Source organism: Salmo salar, chromosome ssa04, assembly GCF_905237065.1.
Source record: "Salmo salar chromosome ssa04, Ssal_v3.1, whole genome shotgun sequence".
Taxonomy (NCBI): Eukaryota; Metazoa; Chordata; class Actinopteri; order Salmoniformes; family Salmonidae; genus Salmo; species Salmo salar.
This window is the reverse complement of record NC_059445.1, coordinates 72,136,936-72,154,406: the sequence shown is the minus strand read 5'-3', so window position 1 is coordinate 72,154,406 and position 17,471 is coordinate 72,136,936. Positions and strand designations below refer to the sequence as shown.

The 17,471-nt window shown below is 43.4% G+C and overlaps 1 protein-coding gene across 3 annotated transcripts in view; it reads right to left on the bottom strand.

Annotated features, from left to right (window-relative positions):
* clmpa (CXADR like membrane protein a) overlaps nt 1–17,471 on the bottom strand; it is a 178,843-nt gene that overhangs the window by 73,575 nt on the left and 87,797 nt on the right. For all 3 annotated transcript variants that reach the window (XR_006769668.1, XM_014197817.2, XM_014197816.2), the window contains 2 exons: nt 11,472–11,629; nt 7,826–8,024 (listed from right to left, as the gene is read on the bottom strand). Coding sequence is in view for 2 of the 3 variants with exons in the window: in XM_014197816.2 (XP_014053291.1) it covers nt 7,826–8,024; nt 11,472–11,629 (357 nt within the window). In the remaining variant the exon portion in view is untranslated. The remainder of the gene's footprint in view (nt 1–7,825; nt 8,025–11,471; nt 11,630–17,471) is intronic.

The following is a 17,471-nucleotide window of genomic DNA, read 5'->3' as shown; positions in this document are numbered from 1 at the left end:
CAACCTTCTACAAGAGACAAACAACCTGACAACCTTCTACAGAGACAGACAACCTGACAACCTTCTACAAGAGACAGACAACCTGACAACCTTCTACAAGAGACAGACAACCTGACAACCTTCTAGAAGAGACAGACAACCTGACAACCTTCTACAAGAGACAAACAACCTGACAACCTTCTAGAGACAGACAACCTGACAACCTTCTCCAAGAGACAGACAACCTGACAACCTTCTACAAGAGACAGACAACCTGACAACCTTCTACAGAGACAAACAACCTGACAACCTTCTACAGAGACAAACAACCTGACAACCTTCTACAGAGACAAACAACCTGACAACCTTCTACAAGAGAGAAACAACCTGACAACCTTCTACAAGAGACAAACAACCTGACAACCTTCTGAAGAGACAGACAACCTGACAACCTTCTACAGGAGACAGACAACCTGACAACCTTCTACAGAGACAAACAACCTGACAACCTTCTACAGGAGACAAACAACCTGACAACCTTCTAGAGACAGACAACCTGACAACCTTCTACAAGAGACAGACAACCTGACAACCTTCTAGAAGAGACAGACAACCTGACAACCTTCTACAAGAGACAGACAACCTGACAACCTTCTACAGAGACAAACAACCTGACAACCTTCTACAGAGACAAACAACCTGACAACCTTCTAGAAGAGACAGACAACCTGACAACCTTCTACAAGAGACAAACAACCTGACAACCTTCTAGAGACAGACAACCTGACAACCTTCTGCAGGAGACAAACAACCTGACAACCTTCTACAAGAGACAAACAACCTGACAACCTTCTACAAGAGACAGACAACCTGACAACCTTCTGCAGGAGACAAACAACCTGACAACCTTCTACAAGAGACAAACAACCTGACAACCTTCTACAAGAGACAAACAACCTGACAACCTTCTAGAGACAGACAACCTGACAACCTTCTACAAGAGACAGACAACCTGACAACCTTCTGCAGGAGACAAACAACCTGACAACCTTCTACAGGAGACAGACAACCTGACAACCTTCTGCAGGAGACAAACAACCTGACAACCTTCTGCAGGAGACAGACAACCTGACAACCTTCTACAAGAGACAAACAACCTGATAACCTTCTGCAGGAGACAGACAACCTGACAACCTTCTAGAGACAAACAACCTGACAACCTTATACAAGAGACAGACAACCTGACAACCTTCTACAGAGACAAACAACCTGACAACCTTCTACAGGAGACAAACAACCTGACAACCTTCTGCAGGAGACAGACAACCTGACAACCTTCTGCAGGAGACAAACAACCTGACAACCTTCTGCAGGAGACAAACAACCTGACAACCTTCTACAGAGACAGACAACCTGACAACCTTCTAGAGACAGACAACCTGACAACCTTCTACAGAGACAAACAACCTGACAACCTTATACAAGAGACAGACAACCTGACAACCTTCTACAAGAGACAAACAACCTGACAACCTTCTAGAGACAGACAACCTGACAACCTTCTACAAGAGACAGACAACCTGACAACCTTCTACAAGAGACAGACAACCTGACAACCTTATACAAGAGACAGACAACCTGACAACCTTCTAGAAGAGACAGACAACCTGACAACCTTCTACAAGAGACAAACAACCTGACAACCTTCTAGAGACAGACAACCTGACAACCTTCTACAAGAGACAGACAACCTGACAACCTTCTACAGAGACAAACAACCTGACAACCTTCTACAGAGACAAACAACCTGACAACCTTCTACAAGAGACAGACAACCTGACAACCTTCTACAAGAGAGAAACAACCTGACAACCTTCTACAAGAGACAAACAACCTGACAACCTTCTAGAGACAGACAACCTGACAACCTTCTACAAGAGACAGACAACCTGACAACCTTCTACAAGAGACAGACAACCTGACAACCTTCTAGAAGAGACAGACAACCTGACAACCTTCTACAAGAGACAAACAACCTGACAACCTTCTAGAGACAGACAACCTGACAACCTTCTACAAGAGACAGACAACCTGACAACCTTCTACAAGAGACAAACAACCTGACAACCTTCTACAGGAGACAGACAACCTGACAACCTTCTCCAAGAGACAAACAACCTGACAACCTTCTGCAGGAGACAGACAACCTGACAACCTTCTACAAGAGACAGACAACCTGACAACCTTCTGCAAGAGACAGACAACCTGACAACCTTCTGCAGGAGACAGACAACCTGACAACCTTATACAAGAGACAGACAACCTGACAACCTTCTACAAGAGACAAACAACCTGACAACCTTCTACAGGAGACAGACAACCTGACAACCTTCTACAGAGACAAACAACCTGACAACCTTCTACGAGACAAACAACCTGACAACCTTCTACAGAGACAGACAACCTGACAACCTTCTCAGAGACAGACAACCTGACAACCTTCTACAGACAAACAACCTGACAACCTTATACAAGAGACAGAGAACCTGACAACCTTCTACAGAGACAAACAACCTGACAACCTTCTACAGGAGACAAACAACCTGACAACCTTCTACAAGAGACAGACAACCTGACAACCTTCTAGAGACAGACAACCTGACAACCTTCTAGAGACAAACAACCTGACAACCTTCTACAGGAGACAAACAACCTGACAACCTTCTGCAGGAGACAAACAACCTGACAAGCTTCTGCAGGAGACAAACAACCTGACAACCTTCTACAGAGACAAACAACCTGACAACCTTCTAGAGACAGACAACCTGACAACCTTCTGCAGGAGACAGACAACCTGACAACCTTCTACAAGAGACAGACAACCTGACAACCTTCTACAGGAGACAGACAACCTGACAACCTTCTGCAGGAGACAAACAACCTGACAACCTTCTACAAGAGACAAACAACCTGACAACCTTCTACAGGAGACAAACAACCTGACAACCTTCTACAAGAGACAGACAACCTGACAACCTTCTACAAGAGACAAACAACCTGACAACCTTCTACAAGAGACAAACAACCTGACAACCTTCTACAAGAGACAAACAACCTGACAACCTTCTACAAGAGACAGACAACCTGACAACCTTCTACAAGAGACAGACAACCTGACAACCTTCTACAGGAGACAAACAACCTGACAACCTTCTACAGGAGACAAACAACCTGACAACCTTCTACAAGAGACAAACAACCTGACAACCTTCTACAGAGACAAACAACCTGACAACCTTCTAGAGACAAATAACCTGAAGCCAGTAAATAAAGCTGTCAAATTAGTAGTAACAATGTTTATCCTTTGTCTTTACTTGTTTCAACATGTCCAGCACAAGCAGCAGATCTGACAACCAGTGAGATCAGACTGACCATCAGTGGAGGAACTGGAAAGAGAGAACACAGGTTGTAGTACATATGTACAAAATGTATGTTAGCTTTGAGATAGTGTTATATGGACCAGCAGATAGCCAAACATATCTCATATTCTTATTGGTTTTTAATAATACAATCCAGCACTAGCAGCAGAGCCATTGCTGCGTTCCTGCCCAGTCATGTGAAATCCATAGATTAGGGCCTAATTTATTTATTTCAATTGACTGATTTCCTTACATGAACTTTAACTCAGTAGAATCATTGAAATTGTTGCATGTTGCATTTATATTTTTGTTCAGTGTATATATACATAAGAATGAATATACAATATAATATTTTTGTCATGCAGGTGTCTTCACTACACCAGTGAGAGGAGTCTACTACTTTAGATTCCCTGCCTGTGGTATCATGGATGGGTGTACAGTATACTTGACCAGAGAGTAATGGTCACATACGAAAATGTTGATGCTGATCGGGATTGGGAGTAGGAATCTAATGCAGCTGTCCTTGAGTTAGAGGAGGGGGATGTGGTCTACATGCATCTACAGTACCTGGAAACTGCAGGCTGGCTGTATGGTGATTCAAACAACTAACTCCTTCAGCGGCTTCTTGCTCTTCACCATGTAAATGATGTCATGTTGAACAGAATGTGAGTGTTTTTCCCTGGTATCATTAAATACATTCATTAAGCATTTACTATATGGAACCTGGCTCAGCAAGTCTGTTCTTGATAAGGATATTTGTATAAATGGTTACAATGTGTATCACACTGATAGAATTAAGAAAGGTGGGGGTGTGGCTATATATGTAAAGACTAAATTCCTTGTAAGTGTGGCAAAGTCTGAAACTATTTGTAAACAGTTGGAATTTCTTGCTTTGAATATTGAGGTTTCAAAGGGTCTCTCTGTAACTGTGATTGGCTGTTATAGACCCCCCTCTGCTCTCTGTAACTGTGATTGGCTGTTATAGACCCCCCTCTGCTCTCTGTAACTGTGATTGGCTGTTATAGACCCCCCTCTGCTCTCTGTAACTGTGATTGGCTGTCATAGACCCCCCTCTGCTCTCGGTGATGCATTTTCTTCTCTGATGCATCTTATGTCTAAACTTCTTTACAGTGAAATGGTGTTGGTTAAAGCCGGTGTCTGATGATTTAAAAATGTTTTGTAATTCTATGAATCTTACCCAGTTAATTAACTCACCCACTCGCCCAAATCTCAAATGTCCAGATAAATCTACCCTGATTGATTTGATATTGACAAATGTTCCACATAAATATTCTGCAGTTGGTGTTTTCTGTAATGATTTAAGTGACCATTGTGCTGTTGTTGCTGTTAGAAATACTACGGTTCCTAAGACAAACGCACGCTTTATTCCTAAGAGAAATGTGAAGAGTTTTAATGAGCAGGCTTTCTTTCATGATTTGTTTTATTTTGACTGGAGCAAGATTGAGCTTATTCCTGATGTGGAAACTGCCTGGAAATTCTTTCATGATGGTTTTCTCCAAATAGTAAACAAACATGCCCCATTCTACAGGTTCAGGGTTAAAGGGCGGGATAATCCATGTTTTTCTTCTGAGCTGTCTTGTATTATTCACAAATGTAATCTAGCCTGGGCTAAAGCAAGGAAATCATGTTCTGATGCTGATTGGCTTCTTTGTAGGCAGTTACGAAACAAGTGTTATTTTCTTCTCAGGAAGGCCAAGTCTGAATATTTTATGTCTGTTAGCACTTATAACCTGAATGACCCTAGAAAGTTGTGGAAGGCTATTAAGTTTATGTCTGGAAACAGTAATGTTAATGAATTACCATCATGTGTATTGAAGGACTTTGTTGCTGTATATGACAAAACTGAAATGCTGAATTGTTTCAATCATCAATCAAAAGTTTGACCAGCGAGAGCTGGTCAAACTTTTAGCTTTTTACCATTCTCAGTGCAGGAGGTACATAAAGCCCTGAAATCCGTAGATCATTGAAAGCCTGCAGGTCCTGATCATCTTGATCCCTACTTTTTAAATCTGGCAGCTGATTTCATAGCTGAACCACTTACAAATCTGTTCACTCTAACCCTGGAATGTAATGAAATTCCAAAGATCTGGAAATCCACATTTGTTCTACCACTTTTAAAAGGGGGAGATCCAACTCTTTTAAATAATTATAGGCCAATCTCAAAGCTGTCACCGCTGGTGAAAATACTTGAAACCCTTGTGAGTGAACAGCTAAAATAGTTTTTATATACTAACTCTACTTTATCAATGTACCAATCGAGTTTCAGGAAGAAGCATAGCACAATTACAGCAACCATGAAGGTTTTAAATGATATCACTGAAGCCCTTGACAAAAAACAGCACTGAGTCTCACTTTTTATTGATCTCTCTAAGGCTTTTGATACAGTTGATCATGCTATACTGAGGCAGAGATTGTCAAGCGTTGTTCTTTCGAAGCATGCAGTTTCATGGTTTGCTAACTATCTGTCTGATAGAACTCAGTGCACTCAATTTGATGGGCTCATGTCTGTTAAATTGTCTGTCTGTAATCGTGTGCCCCAGGGCTCTGTACTTGGCCCCTCTTATTCACTATTTATATAAATAATTTAGACAAAAATGTGCAAAATGCGCAACTTCACTTTTATGCTGATGATACTGTTATTTATTGTTGTGCCTCGTCTCCGACAAAAGCTTTCCAGAACTTGCAAACTGCTTTTTATACTGTTCAACATTTGTAAATAAGGTATTTCTGTTTTTTTATATTTAATAAATGTGCAACATTTACTAAAAACCTGTTTTTACTTTGTCATTATGGGGTATTGTGTGTAGATTGATGAGGAAAAAAACTAATTTCATTCATTTTAGAATAAGGCTGTAACGTAACAAAAAGTCAAGGGGTCTGAATACTTTTCGAATGCATTGTATAAGTGAGGTAAATACAACAATGCCTGCTGAGACCATTTGGGTCCTGTTAGTAACTCCTTAGACACACCGCCACAACATCCCCACCATCCACCTCCCTCTCTCTATCATGGACCTCTCTTCCCCTGATCTCTCTTCATTTTGCTGAGTAGGGTGAATTCTAACCAGGATGCAATTAGGGGGGCTGAGGAGAAGGGGGAGGAGGAGGCGGGGCCCTCCATCTTGTTTCCGTGTCAGTTCCACTTCCCACCGCGCCCCAACCCCAATCCCCCATCCCCTTATCTTACCTTTGAACAAGACGAATGCTAATGTTTGTCTCACAAAAAATCGAAAGTGGCGTTTCAAAGCTGCGGGCCAATTTGTACAAATGTATGCATAAATGTGTGGCGCACTCTCTTAACGTCTTACTGTGGGAGACCGTGGGAGGGGAGGGCAGGCTGGAGAGAGCGCTATATCAGAGCCATACACAGTGCCACAGGTGCTACTTACGCTTTTATCTCTTATGCACATTCAGGGATTTGAATCGGTAGCAACATGTGGCAGTGGTCCATTGTCTACCTTTTGGAGCTCATTTTCACTTTCACAAGTACATGACAAGTAACTGCCATCTTATCCTTCAGTGACACCAACAGGATAGTTAGGTAGTGACTCAAACATCTCACCAACAGTGTTTGTGTGGTCATTGTCAGTCAACCACAGTATGAAGGGAGAAAGGATAGTATCACCTAAATCATTTATATCCACCACATTAGCATGTATGCCTTTCCATCAATCAAATTACCTAGTGGCCTCATGGGTGGAATGTTATTCATATTTTTCATAATTTCATAATTAATAAACATTATTTATTTTTTTCATGCAGAGAATTTGTTGTTTCTATGTCAAACGGTTTTCTTATATTTCCGTCTTTTGTGATGTGTATAAAGTGTATAATTGGGATGCAAAACAAAACATGTAATACATTTCAACTATATATCTGACATGGTATAGGTGTCTTCTCTTTTTAAGCCCATAACCATGTGTGTGAGGTGTATACTTTTGTTTCAAAGTAGATGTTTAAGACTACCAAGAAACACTCTGTGGGACCCTGATTTAGTCCAGTTTAGCAAAAGGTTAAACAATGTTAGACATTTCATATAACAGTGAAACCTTGCAGGCAAGCAGTGGCGGGAACATCTCTTGATCTCTTACTAGATGCCCACCTGTACAGCATCCCTTTTCAAGTGACATAAGAATGATACTGTATTGCAGTGAATTCGGTTTTAGCCCAACCAAACCTAACTCCCTGAGGGTTTTTTCTGTTTGTTTTGAATTGATCGTCCAAAACCTTATATGGTGGTGAATGTTTTAATTTTTCTGTTTTGTTTGTTGCTGTGCATTTTCGTTTCGATTGTGTGAAAAATCCCCAAAAATACACAGTGGGTCTAGGACTTACTATGAGGTTGACCGTGCTCCATTGGTACTTACCAAGTACTATGAGAATGGCCGGGCTCCATTAGGACTTACCCTGTACTATGAGGTTGACCGTGCTCCATTGGTACTTCCCCCCATTCTTCACCTTGCAGCTGTACTCGCCCGAGTCGCCCAGGCTGAGGTCACTGATCAGCAGGGAGGCATCCCCCTTGAGGTAGTCCCCGGCTAAGGACAGCCGCCCCTCCTCCGCCTCGTTGGGGTCGTACACCCGGCCCGCGAAGTAGGTGATCACCTGGCGGGGAGGGAGGAAAGGTGGCAAGGAGGGAGGGAATGAGGTACAGAGAGATAAGAGTTAGTGTTAGAGGTTCTGGCTGTGCATTGCAGGACTTGTGTAGGAAAGTGGAAATGGTGGTTCTGTACCCATGGTTATCTGGAGAAGGGTTGTGGATATGTGTAGGTGACACGCACATTGATACAGTACACGCATATATGTATCACTTAGGGGGAATGAACGAGGTATGCTACTGACCATTGGCAATCATTGTAAACACATATCATATTATTGTGATTATGTGGTGATCATACTACATGCTGTGCTACAGTGCCTTCAGAAAGTATTCACACCCCTTTACTTATTACACATTTTGTTGTGTTACAGCCTGAATTAAAAATGGATAAAACAACATTCTCATCCATCTACACACAATACCCCATAATGAGAAGGTGAAAACATTCTTTTAGAAATCTTTGCACATATATTGAAAATTAAATACAGAAATATCGAATTTACCCCTGAGTCAAAACATGTTAGAATCACCTTTGGCAGTGATTAAAGTTGTGAGTCTTTCTGGGTAAGTCTCTCTAAGAGCTTTGCACACCTGGATTGTACAATATTTGCACATTATTATTAAAAAAATTCTTCAAGCTCAGTCAAGTTGGTTGTTGATAATTGCTAGACAGCCATTTTCAAGTATTGCCATAGACTTTCAAGACGATTTAAGTCAAAACTGTAACTAGGCCACTCAGGAACATTCAGTGTCATCTTGGTAAGCAACTCCAGTGTAGATTTGCCCTTGTGTTTTAGGTTTTTGTCCTCCTGAAAGGTGAAATTGTCTCCCAGTGTCTGTTGGAAAGCAGACTGAACCAGGTTTTCCTCTAGGATTTTCCCTGTGTTTAGCTCTTATCCATTTAGTTTTATCCAAAATAACTCCCTAGTCCTTGCCAATGACAAACGTACCCATAACATGATGCAGCCACCACCATGCTTGAAAATATGAAGAGTGATACTCAGTGATGTGTTGTGTTGGATTTGCCCCAAACATAACGCTTTGTATTCAGGACATAAAGTTCCTTTCTTTGCCACATTTTCTGTAGTTTTACTTTAGTGCCTCATTGCAAACAGGATGCATGTTTTGGAACATTTATATTCTGAACAGGCTTCCTTCTTTTCACTCTGTCATTTAGGTTAGTATTGTGGACTAACTACAACGTTGTTTATCCATCCTCAGTTTTTCCTATCACAGCCATTAAATAACTGTTTTAAAGTCACCATTGGCCTCATGGTGAAATCCCTGAGCGGTTTCCTTCGTCTCCAGCAAAATAGTTAATGCCTGTATCTTTGTAGTGACTGGGTATATTGATACACTATCCAAAGTGTAATTAATAACTTTGCCATGATCAAAGGTGTATTCAATGGCTGCTTTTTTTTTTACCCATCTACCAATATGTACCCTTCTTTGCACGGCATTGGAAAACCTCCCTGGTCTTTGTGGTTGAATATGTGTTTGAAATTCACTGCGGACCTTACAGATAATTGTTTGTGTAGAGTACAGAGATGAGGCAGTCATTCAAAAATCATGTCATTCAAAAGTCCATGCAACTTATTATGTGACTTGTTAATAAAAGGTTTATTCCTGAACTTATTTAGGCTTGCCATAACAAAGGGGTTGAATACTTATTGACTCAAGACATTTCAGCTTTTCATTTTATATTAATAAAAAAATCTAACAAATGTTTTAAACATAATTCCGCTTTGACATTATGGGAAATTGTGTGAAGGACCGTGACACAACATTTCAATTGAATCAATTTAAAATTCAAGCTGTAACACAACAAAATGTGAAAAAGTAAAGGGGTATGAATACTTTCTGAAGACACTGTATATAAACAAACTGTGTCTACCACTACATTATCTCAGACCCAAAGACAAAACAAACAAACTGTGTCTACCACTACATTATCTCAGACCCAACGACAAAACAAACAAACTGTGTCTACCACTACATTATCTCAGACCCAAAGACAAAACAAACAAACTGTGTCTACCACTACATTATCTCAGACCCAAAGACAAAACAAACAAACTGTGTCTACCACTACATTATCTCAGACCCAAAGACAAAACAAACAAACTGTGTCTACCACTACATTATCTCAGACCCAAAGACAAAACAAACAAACTGTGTCTACCACTACATTATCTCAGACCCAAAGACAAAACAAACAAACTGTGTCTACCACTACATTATCTCAGACCCAAAGACAAAACAAGACATTACTTCATCACTTGACCATGTAGGGAAATTCATAAAATAACAAATGCAGGGAAGAATGCAGATTTTTGTCAGCCCACATCACTTAAAGTTTATAACCCCCATTGCAGGTATTAAACATCACCATGGATATCCAAGCAGAGCCTGTAAAGTGGGCGAATGCGATTTTATTTTCTGCGGATAAATAGCAGGCCTTGTAAATTATCCTTCACTTTCAATAACCTGCAGGGAGAGAGTGGAGGGAAAATGGAGGCGGCCATATTGGTCTAACAAGCTTGACGGTACCTCAGATATTAGCTTGACCAGTGGCCAAATGGAAAGAAAACTCTGCCCACTTGCAGAGGTGCAAATGGGTTGAGTGAAACCAGAATGACTCTAAAAACAAGACAGTTTGCTGAAAGATCTTCAAAGTTGAGAGAAGTGGATGAGAGATTGATTCAGTCCTTTGGGGGTAATCCTAGTCATTGAGAAGAGTGGGTCCCTATATAGACCCATATAGGCCTCAATGAACTGGAGACAGTGACGTACTGTTTGTTATGTCATAATGGGGGAGAAGCTGTGTCTGTGTCATAGAGCTGAGGATGCTTATCCATTCACAGAAGACACACTGCTGATGTATGCCTGGGTGGTTCAGCTGTCTAAGTCGTTGCTTCTCGATCACATATATTCACGGTGTACTACCACTCCCAGCATGGGTTCAAATCAGATCCACTGCTCTAGTGCTTTCTCTCCTCCTATCTACTGTCTCTATCCTGTACAAAGAAACAATATAAATGCTGTATATAGCCTTGTTATTGTTATGTAATTTTATTGTGTTACTTTTTATAAAAAAATGTACTTTTGTTTATTTAGTAAATCATTTCTTAACTCTATTTCTTGAACTGCATTGATGGTTAGTGGCTTGTAAGTAAGCATTTCACCGTAAGGTGTATTCGGCACATGTGACAAATACAATTTGATTTGATTTATAATTTATTTTTGGTTCTACGATCTCAATAGTCTGAAATTGCTTCCTGTTGTCTCCTCTCCTACTGATCTGAAAACACAGGCAAGGTGACAGAAATATAAACGCCTATACCAGAAATGTGCTTTCACCTGTCTAGTTATGGAGGAAATGTGACAAGGGGAGGATGCCACTTTAGGCTGTTGAGATGCACCCAAAGCCAATAACCAAAGGGAGCACTCACCACTCTCTGCTTGGAGCTGGGCTTGAGGAGGAGCCACTCGATGTCCAGTGTGGGGGCGTCACCTGCCCAGAACTGGTGGTGACAGGGCAGTGTCGCATTGTCACCGACAACCCTCTTCATCTCGGTCTGTGCGCACGCCGTCAACACGCCCAGCAGAACTGTGGGGGCAGAGAAGAAAATGAGCTTAGAGACACTTTACGTGCACAAACACAGACACACGCCAGAACTGGGCTTAAAAGCCGGCATTTAATTATTTATTAATTACCTTGTATTTGAGTATATTCAAAAAAAGTGTCCGAAATAAACTACTTCTGTTGGAAGTATTTTCCAATTATTTCCTATAAATAGCTTAGTATTTTTAAATATTTGTATTTGAAATACTCTGTGTATTTCCAAATACATTACAACAACTACTTGTATTTTCAAAAAAAAAATATCTGAATACTGAAAGTAATTTAAATAATTGAAATAGTATTTGAACCCAGGTCTGACGCGCACACACACACGCACGCACACACACGCGCATGCACACACACACACACACACACACACACACACACACGCACACGCACACGCACGCACGCACACACACGCGCGCACACACACGCATGCGCACACACAGTAATTGAAGGTATTGGGGGTAATAGTGAGCCTTATACACACAGCATGTGGAGAGAAGATTAGCTTTGTTGTGCTTTGATACAGTGTAACTAACTAGGTATTGAACCCGCATACCTCAACAATAGCATTATCGCACTGAACTAAAGTCCAGAAATTAGCTGCGATGCTGCTCACACATCTTCAAGTATCAGACAGGTTATTCCTCAAACAAGGATACTCTCAAACATGGTTATTCAATCATAGATGGGCCAACCACCTGAAAGAAAAGCATATTCCACAAAAGGTGATCAATGTTATTTTCAATGCCCTCTGCTTTATAAAATCTACCTCAACCCTACAGCACATCTCCATACAGCTGAAGTGTAAATGTCTCCATTGAAATACATTGTAAACCTTTTGCAGCCTGTCTACAAGGCAGTCATTCCAATGAGAGACAAATGGCCAATGCAACACACCGGGGGCCTTGGTCTGGATTAACTGCACAATGCCAGGCGGTGGAAAGGGGCATGGATAGGATGGCATTAGACTGGCATTAGACTGGTGTCAGGGGGGATTTACACTGAGATCAGTCTCATCAAAATGGATGGCAGAAAAAAGAACACGAGGAAAGAAAAACAAATGTCCCTGAGCGTCCGAGTTTCTGTTGAGTTTCTGTCTGCGCCTTAAATGGCACCCTATTCCCTATATATAGTGTCATAGGGCTCTGGTCAAAAGTAGTGCACTATGTAGGGAATAGGGTTCTATTTGGGATTCAACATCTATCCCAATTTATTGCAGACTCAGTTCATCTCAAAGAGACACGCGAGACCACTCAAATGTGTCTGTCAACAGACAATAATATTGTCTGTTATATATTTAAGCAAAGCGGAGTGCCTGGAATTAGAGCAGTAAAAATACATGTTTTGTCATATCCGTGGTATACGGTCTGATATACCACGGCTGTCAGCCAATCAGCATTCAGGGCTCAAACCACCCAGTTTATAAAATATAATATACACTGCTCAAAAAAATAAAGGGAACACTTAAACAACACAATGTAACTCCAAGTCAATCACACTTCTGTGAAATCAAACGGTCCACTTAGGAAGCAACACTGATTGACAATAAATTTCACATGCTGTTGTGTAAACGGAATAGACAACAGGTGGAAATTACAGGCAATTAGCAAGACACCCCCAATAAAGGAGTGGTTCTGCAGGTGGGGACCACAGACCACTTCTCAGTTCCTATGCTTCCTGGCTGATGTTTTGGTCAATTTTGAATGCTGGCGGTGCTTTCACTCTAGTGGTAGCATGAGACGGAGTCTACAACCCACACAAGTGGCTCAGGTAGTGCAGCTCATCCAGGATGGAACATCAATGCGAGCTGTGGCAAGAAGGTTTGCTGTGTCTGTCAGCGTAGTGTCCAGAGCATGGAGGCGCTACCAGGAGACAGGCCAGTACATCAGGAGACGTGGAGGAGGCCATAGGAGGGCAACAACCCAGCAGCAGGACCGCTACCTCCGCCTTTGTGCAAGGAGGAGCAGGAGAAGCACTGCCAGAGCCCTGCAAAATGACCTCCAGCAGGCCACAAATGTGCATGTGTCTGCTCAAACGGTCAGAAACAGACTCCATGAGGGTGGTATGAGGGCCCGACGTCCACAGGTGGGGATTGTGCTTACAGCCCAACACCGTGCAGGACGTTTGGCATTTGCCAGAGAACACCAAGATTGGCAAATTCGCCACTTGCGCCCTGTGTTCTTCACAGATGAAAGCAGGTTCACACTGAGCACATGTGACAGACGTGACAGAGTCTGGAGACGCCGTGGAGAACGTTCTGCTGCCTGCAACATCCTCCAGCATGACCGGTTTGGCGGTGGGTCAGTCATGGTGTGGGGTGGCATTTCTTTGGCGGGCCGCACAGCCCTCCATGTGCTCGCCAGAGGTAGCCTGACTGCCATTAGGTACCGAGATGAGATCCTCAGACCCCTTGTGAGACCATATGCTGGTGCGGTTGGCCCTGGGTTCCTCCTAATGCAAGACAATGCTAGACCTCATGTGGCTGGAGTGTGTCATCAGTTCCTGCAAGAGGAAGGCATTGATGCTATGGACTGGCCCGCCTGTTCCCCAGACCTGAATCCAATTGAGCACATCTGGGACATCATGTCTCGCTCCATCCACCAACGCCACATTGCACCACAGACTGTCCAGGAGTTGGCGGATGCTTTAGTCCAGGTCTGGGAGGAGATCCCTCAGGAGACCATCTGCCACCTCATCAGGAGCATGCCCAGGCGTTGTAGGGAGGTCATACAGGCACGTGGAGTCCACACACACTACTATGCCTCATTTTGACTTGTTTTAAGGACATTACATCAAAGTTGGATCAGCCTGTAGTGTGGTTTTCCACTTTAATTTTGAGTGTGACTCCAAATCCAGACCTCCATGGGTTGATAAATTGTATTTCCATTGATTATTTTTGTGTGATTTTGTTGTCAGCACATTCAACTATGTAAAGAAAAAAGTATTTAATAAGATTATTTATTTCATTCAGATCTAGGATGTGTTGTTTAAGTGTTCCCTTTATTTTTTTGAGCAGTATATATCTCTGTGGCACATTAGGCAACACATTTGAGATGCTTAAGTCTTGAGAGAAGACATGTTTTCATTAGGTAATGATTAAGAACTTGTGAGAATGTTCTAAATCTTTATGAACATGAATGTTCCAAAAACGTTTTTGTCTTATCCTTTGGAATTGAATAAAAAACATTATTCAGTGTAAAGTCAGATATTATCTATCAACCATTTACAGTGCCAGGTGGAGAGTTTTTTTTGACAAAAGTCCATTAATTTCATGCTTGTGTAAGTCTAACTGCAGTCGTATTGAATAAGATGCTATCGACAAGCAGGCTTAATTGTCTAGCACAGCACAGCTCAAGCGTTTGCTTTATTGATACACATTGTGAATTCATGTTTGCTGATTCATGTCCATAAATCCAGCCAGTCTCAGTATGCATACTTATAAATACTCCCACCACTTCTGAATCAAGATAACCTCTTTGCTTCTCTTCTCTCTTTCTGCCTGGGCCACTTTACATTGGTTACACTGGAATAGTCTCACACACACATACATGACACACACACACACACACACACACACACACAATTTCAAATTCCCCACATCATCCACTGACCACCGCTGACGCTGTAAATGATTTATACCCACCATGCACCATGATTGGCACCACAGCCCCGCCACAAGCTGTGTGTCGTGACCCCGAGAACACTAAAGCCATATCACCTCTGCATATCGCCCACTCCCACATATCCTTACATATTCACATTGCTGACAAGTCAGGAGCCCTCCACGACACTAGCATAAAAGCTAATTAGAGAGTGCTAACCGATTAGCTCACCCCATCTTACCCCCATTCATAATACATGATAGCGGTAATTAAGATATGTAATCAGAAGGAGCTGGAGTGAGTACGACAGGCTAATTGCTAATGATTACTCAATATGGGCCTAATTAGATTACATTGAGTGGCACTCAGAAGCTCAGGGGTGACAAGCAGGTGAGAAAGTGACCTCTTTGTGACGGTAATGGATTTGCTTACAAGCTACTGAAAGACATGCTAAGTCTGTACTCAAGAAAGACTTTAGTCTTTATTGCCTTTCGTGAACTAACACTTTACTGCTTGCACTGACTTTACTGATACTGTAGCTACTTGATTGAGGAAAAAGGTACTTACTATGACGGATACTCTGTGGTTGTCCTACCTAGTTACCTTAAGATGAATGCCCTAACTGTAAGTGGGTCGCTATGGATAAGAGCGTCTACTAAATAATTTGTATTTTTATGTAGTAGCTAACTTGCTAACTGGCCTGCTTTGAGAAAATGGCAGAAAGTCAATTTACAATAGAATTCATTTCTCCAGCAAACCTGGCAACAGCCACTTCCTGAATGTAATAAAATGTCTGCCGCTAAAAGTATTGGGTCTCCACTCCCCACTCGTTCCTGTTTTAGCACTGTGTTTCGCGTAGTCATTCTTTGCACTTGCCAATGTCATGTTAGGGGAGGACCTGAGAGCTCAGTTAGGACTCAGAAAGTCTCTCTCTGTCACAATCGTCGTACAGAGCAGACCAAGGCGCAGCGTGAGTTGAGTTCCACATCAATTTAATTCACAGTGAAACAACAAAAACAACAAAACATCCAACGAACGTGAAGTACAGCTCGCGCATAGGCACTAACTGAAACAATATCTCACAAAGCAGGTGGGAGAAAGGGCTTCCTAAATATGATCCCCAATTAGAGGCAACGATTACCAGCTGCCTCTAATTGGGAACCATACAAACCACCAACATAGAAATACAATGACTAGAACACCCCCCCCTAGTCACGCTATGACCTAAACACCGAGAACCAAGGGCTCTCTATGGTCAGGGCATGACAGTACCCCCCCAAAGGTGCGGACTCCGGCCGCAAAACCTGAAACCAAATAGGGAGGGTGGGGGGGTGACTAGTGTTGGTGGCGGCTCCGGTGCGGGTCGTAGCCCCCCGCCCAGACCACGGATCCGGCCATGGAGTTGGGCTGGACGCCTCTCCCGGACTGGGCACCGGCGCAGAGGAAGGCTCCGGCCTTGGAGCGGGACTGGACGCCATGCCTGGACTGGGCACCGGCGCAGAGGAAGGCTCCGGCCATGGAGCTAGGTTGGACGTCGTGCCTGGACTGGGCACCGGCGCAGAGGAAGGCTCCTGCCATGGAGCGGGACTGGACGCCGTGCCTGGACGCTGTGCCTGGACGCCGTTCCTGGACTGGGCACCAGCGCAGAGGAAGGCTCCTGCCAGGGAGCGGGACTGGACACCGTGCCTGGACTGGGCACCGGCGCAGGTTGCACCGGACTGATGACAAGCTCCTCAGGTCTAGTGCGTGGAACCGGCACAGGACGCTCCGGGCTGGAGAGGCGCACTGGAGGCCTAGTGCGTGGAGCCGGTACAGGTGGCACCGGACTGTTGACACGCACTTCAGGGCGAGTGCGAGGAGCTGACACAGGACGTACCAGACCGGGGAGGCGCACTGGAGGCCTGGTGCATGGAGCCGGCACCGGACTGGTGACACGCACTTCAGGGCGAGTCCGGGGAGCTGGCACAGGACGTACCAGACTGGGGAGGCGCACTGGAGGCCTGGTGCGTGGAGCCGGCACCGGACTGGTGACACGCACTTCAGGGTGAGTGCGGGGAGCTGGCACAGGACGTACCGGACTGGGGAGGCGCACTGGAGGCCTGGTCTGGGTTGGCGCCCCCCCTTGGGCTGTGTCGTGGCGGAGATCTTTGTGGGCTATACTCGGCCTTGTCCCGGGATGGTATGTTGGTGGTTGGAGATATCCCTCCAGTGGTGTGGAG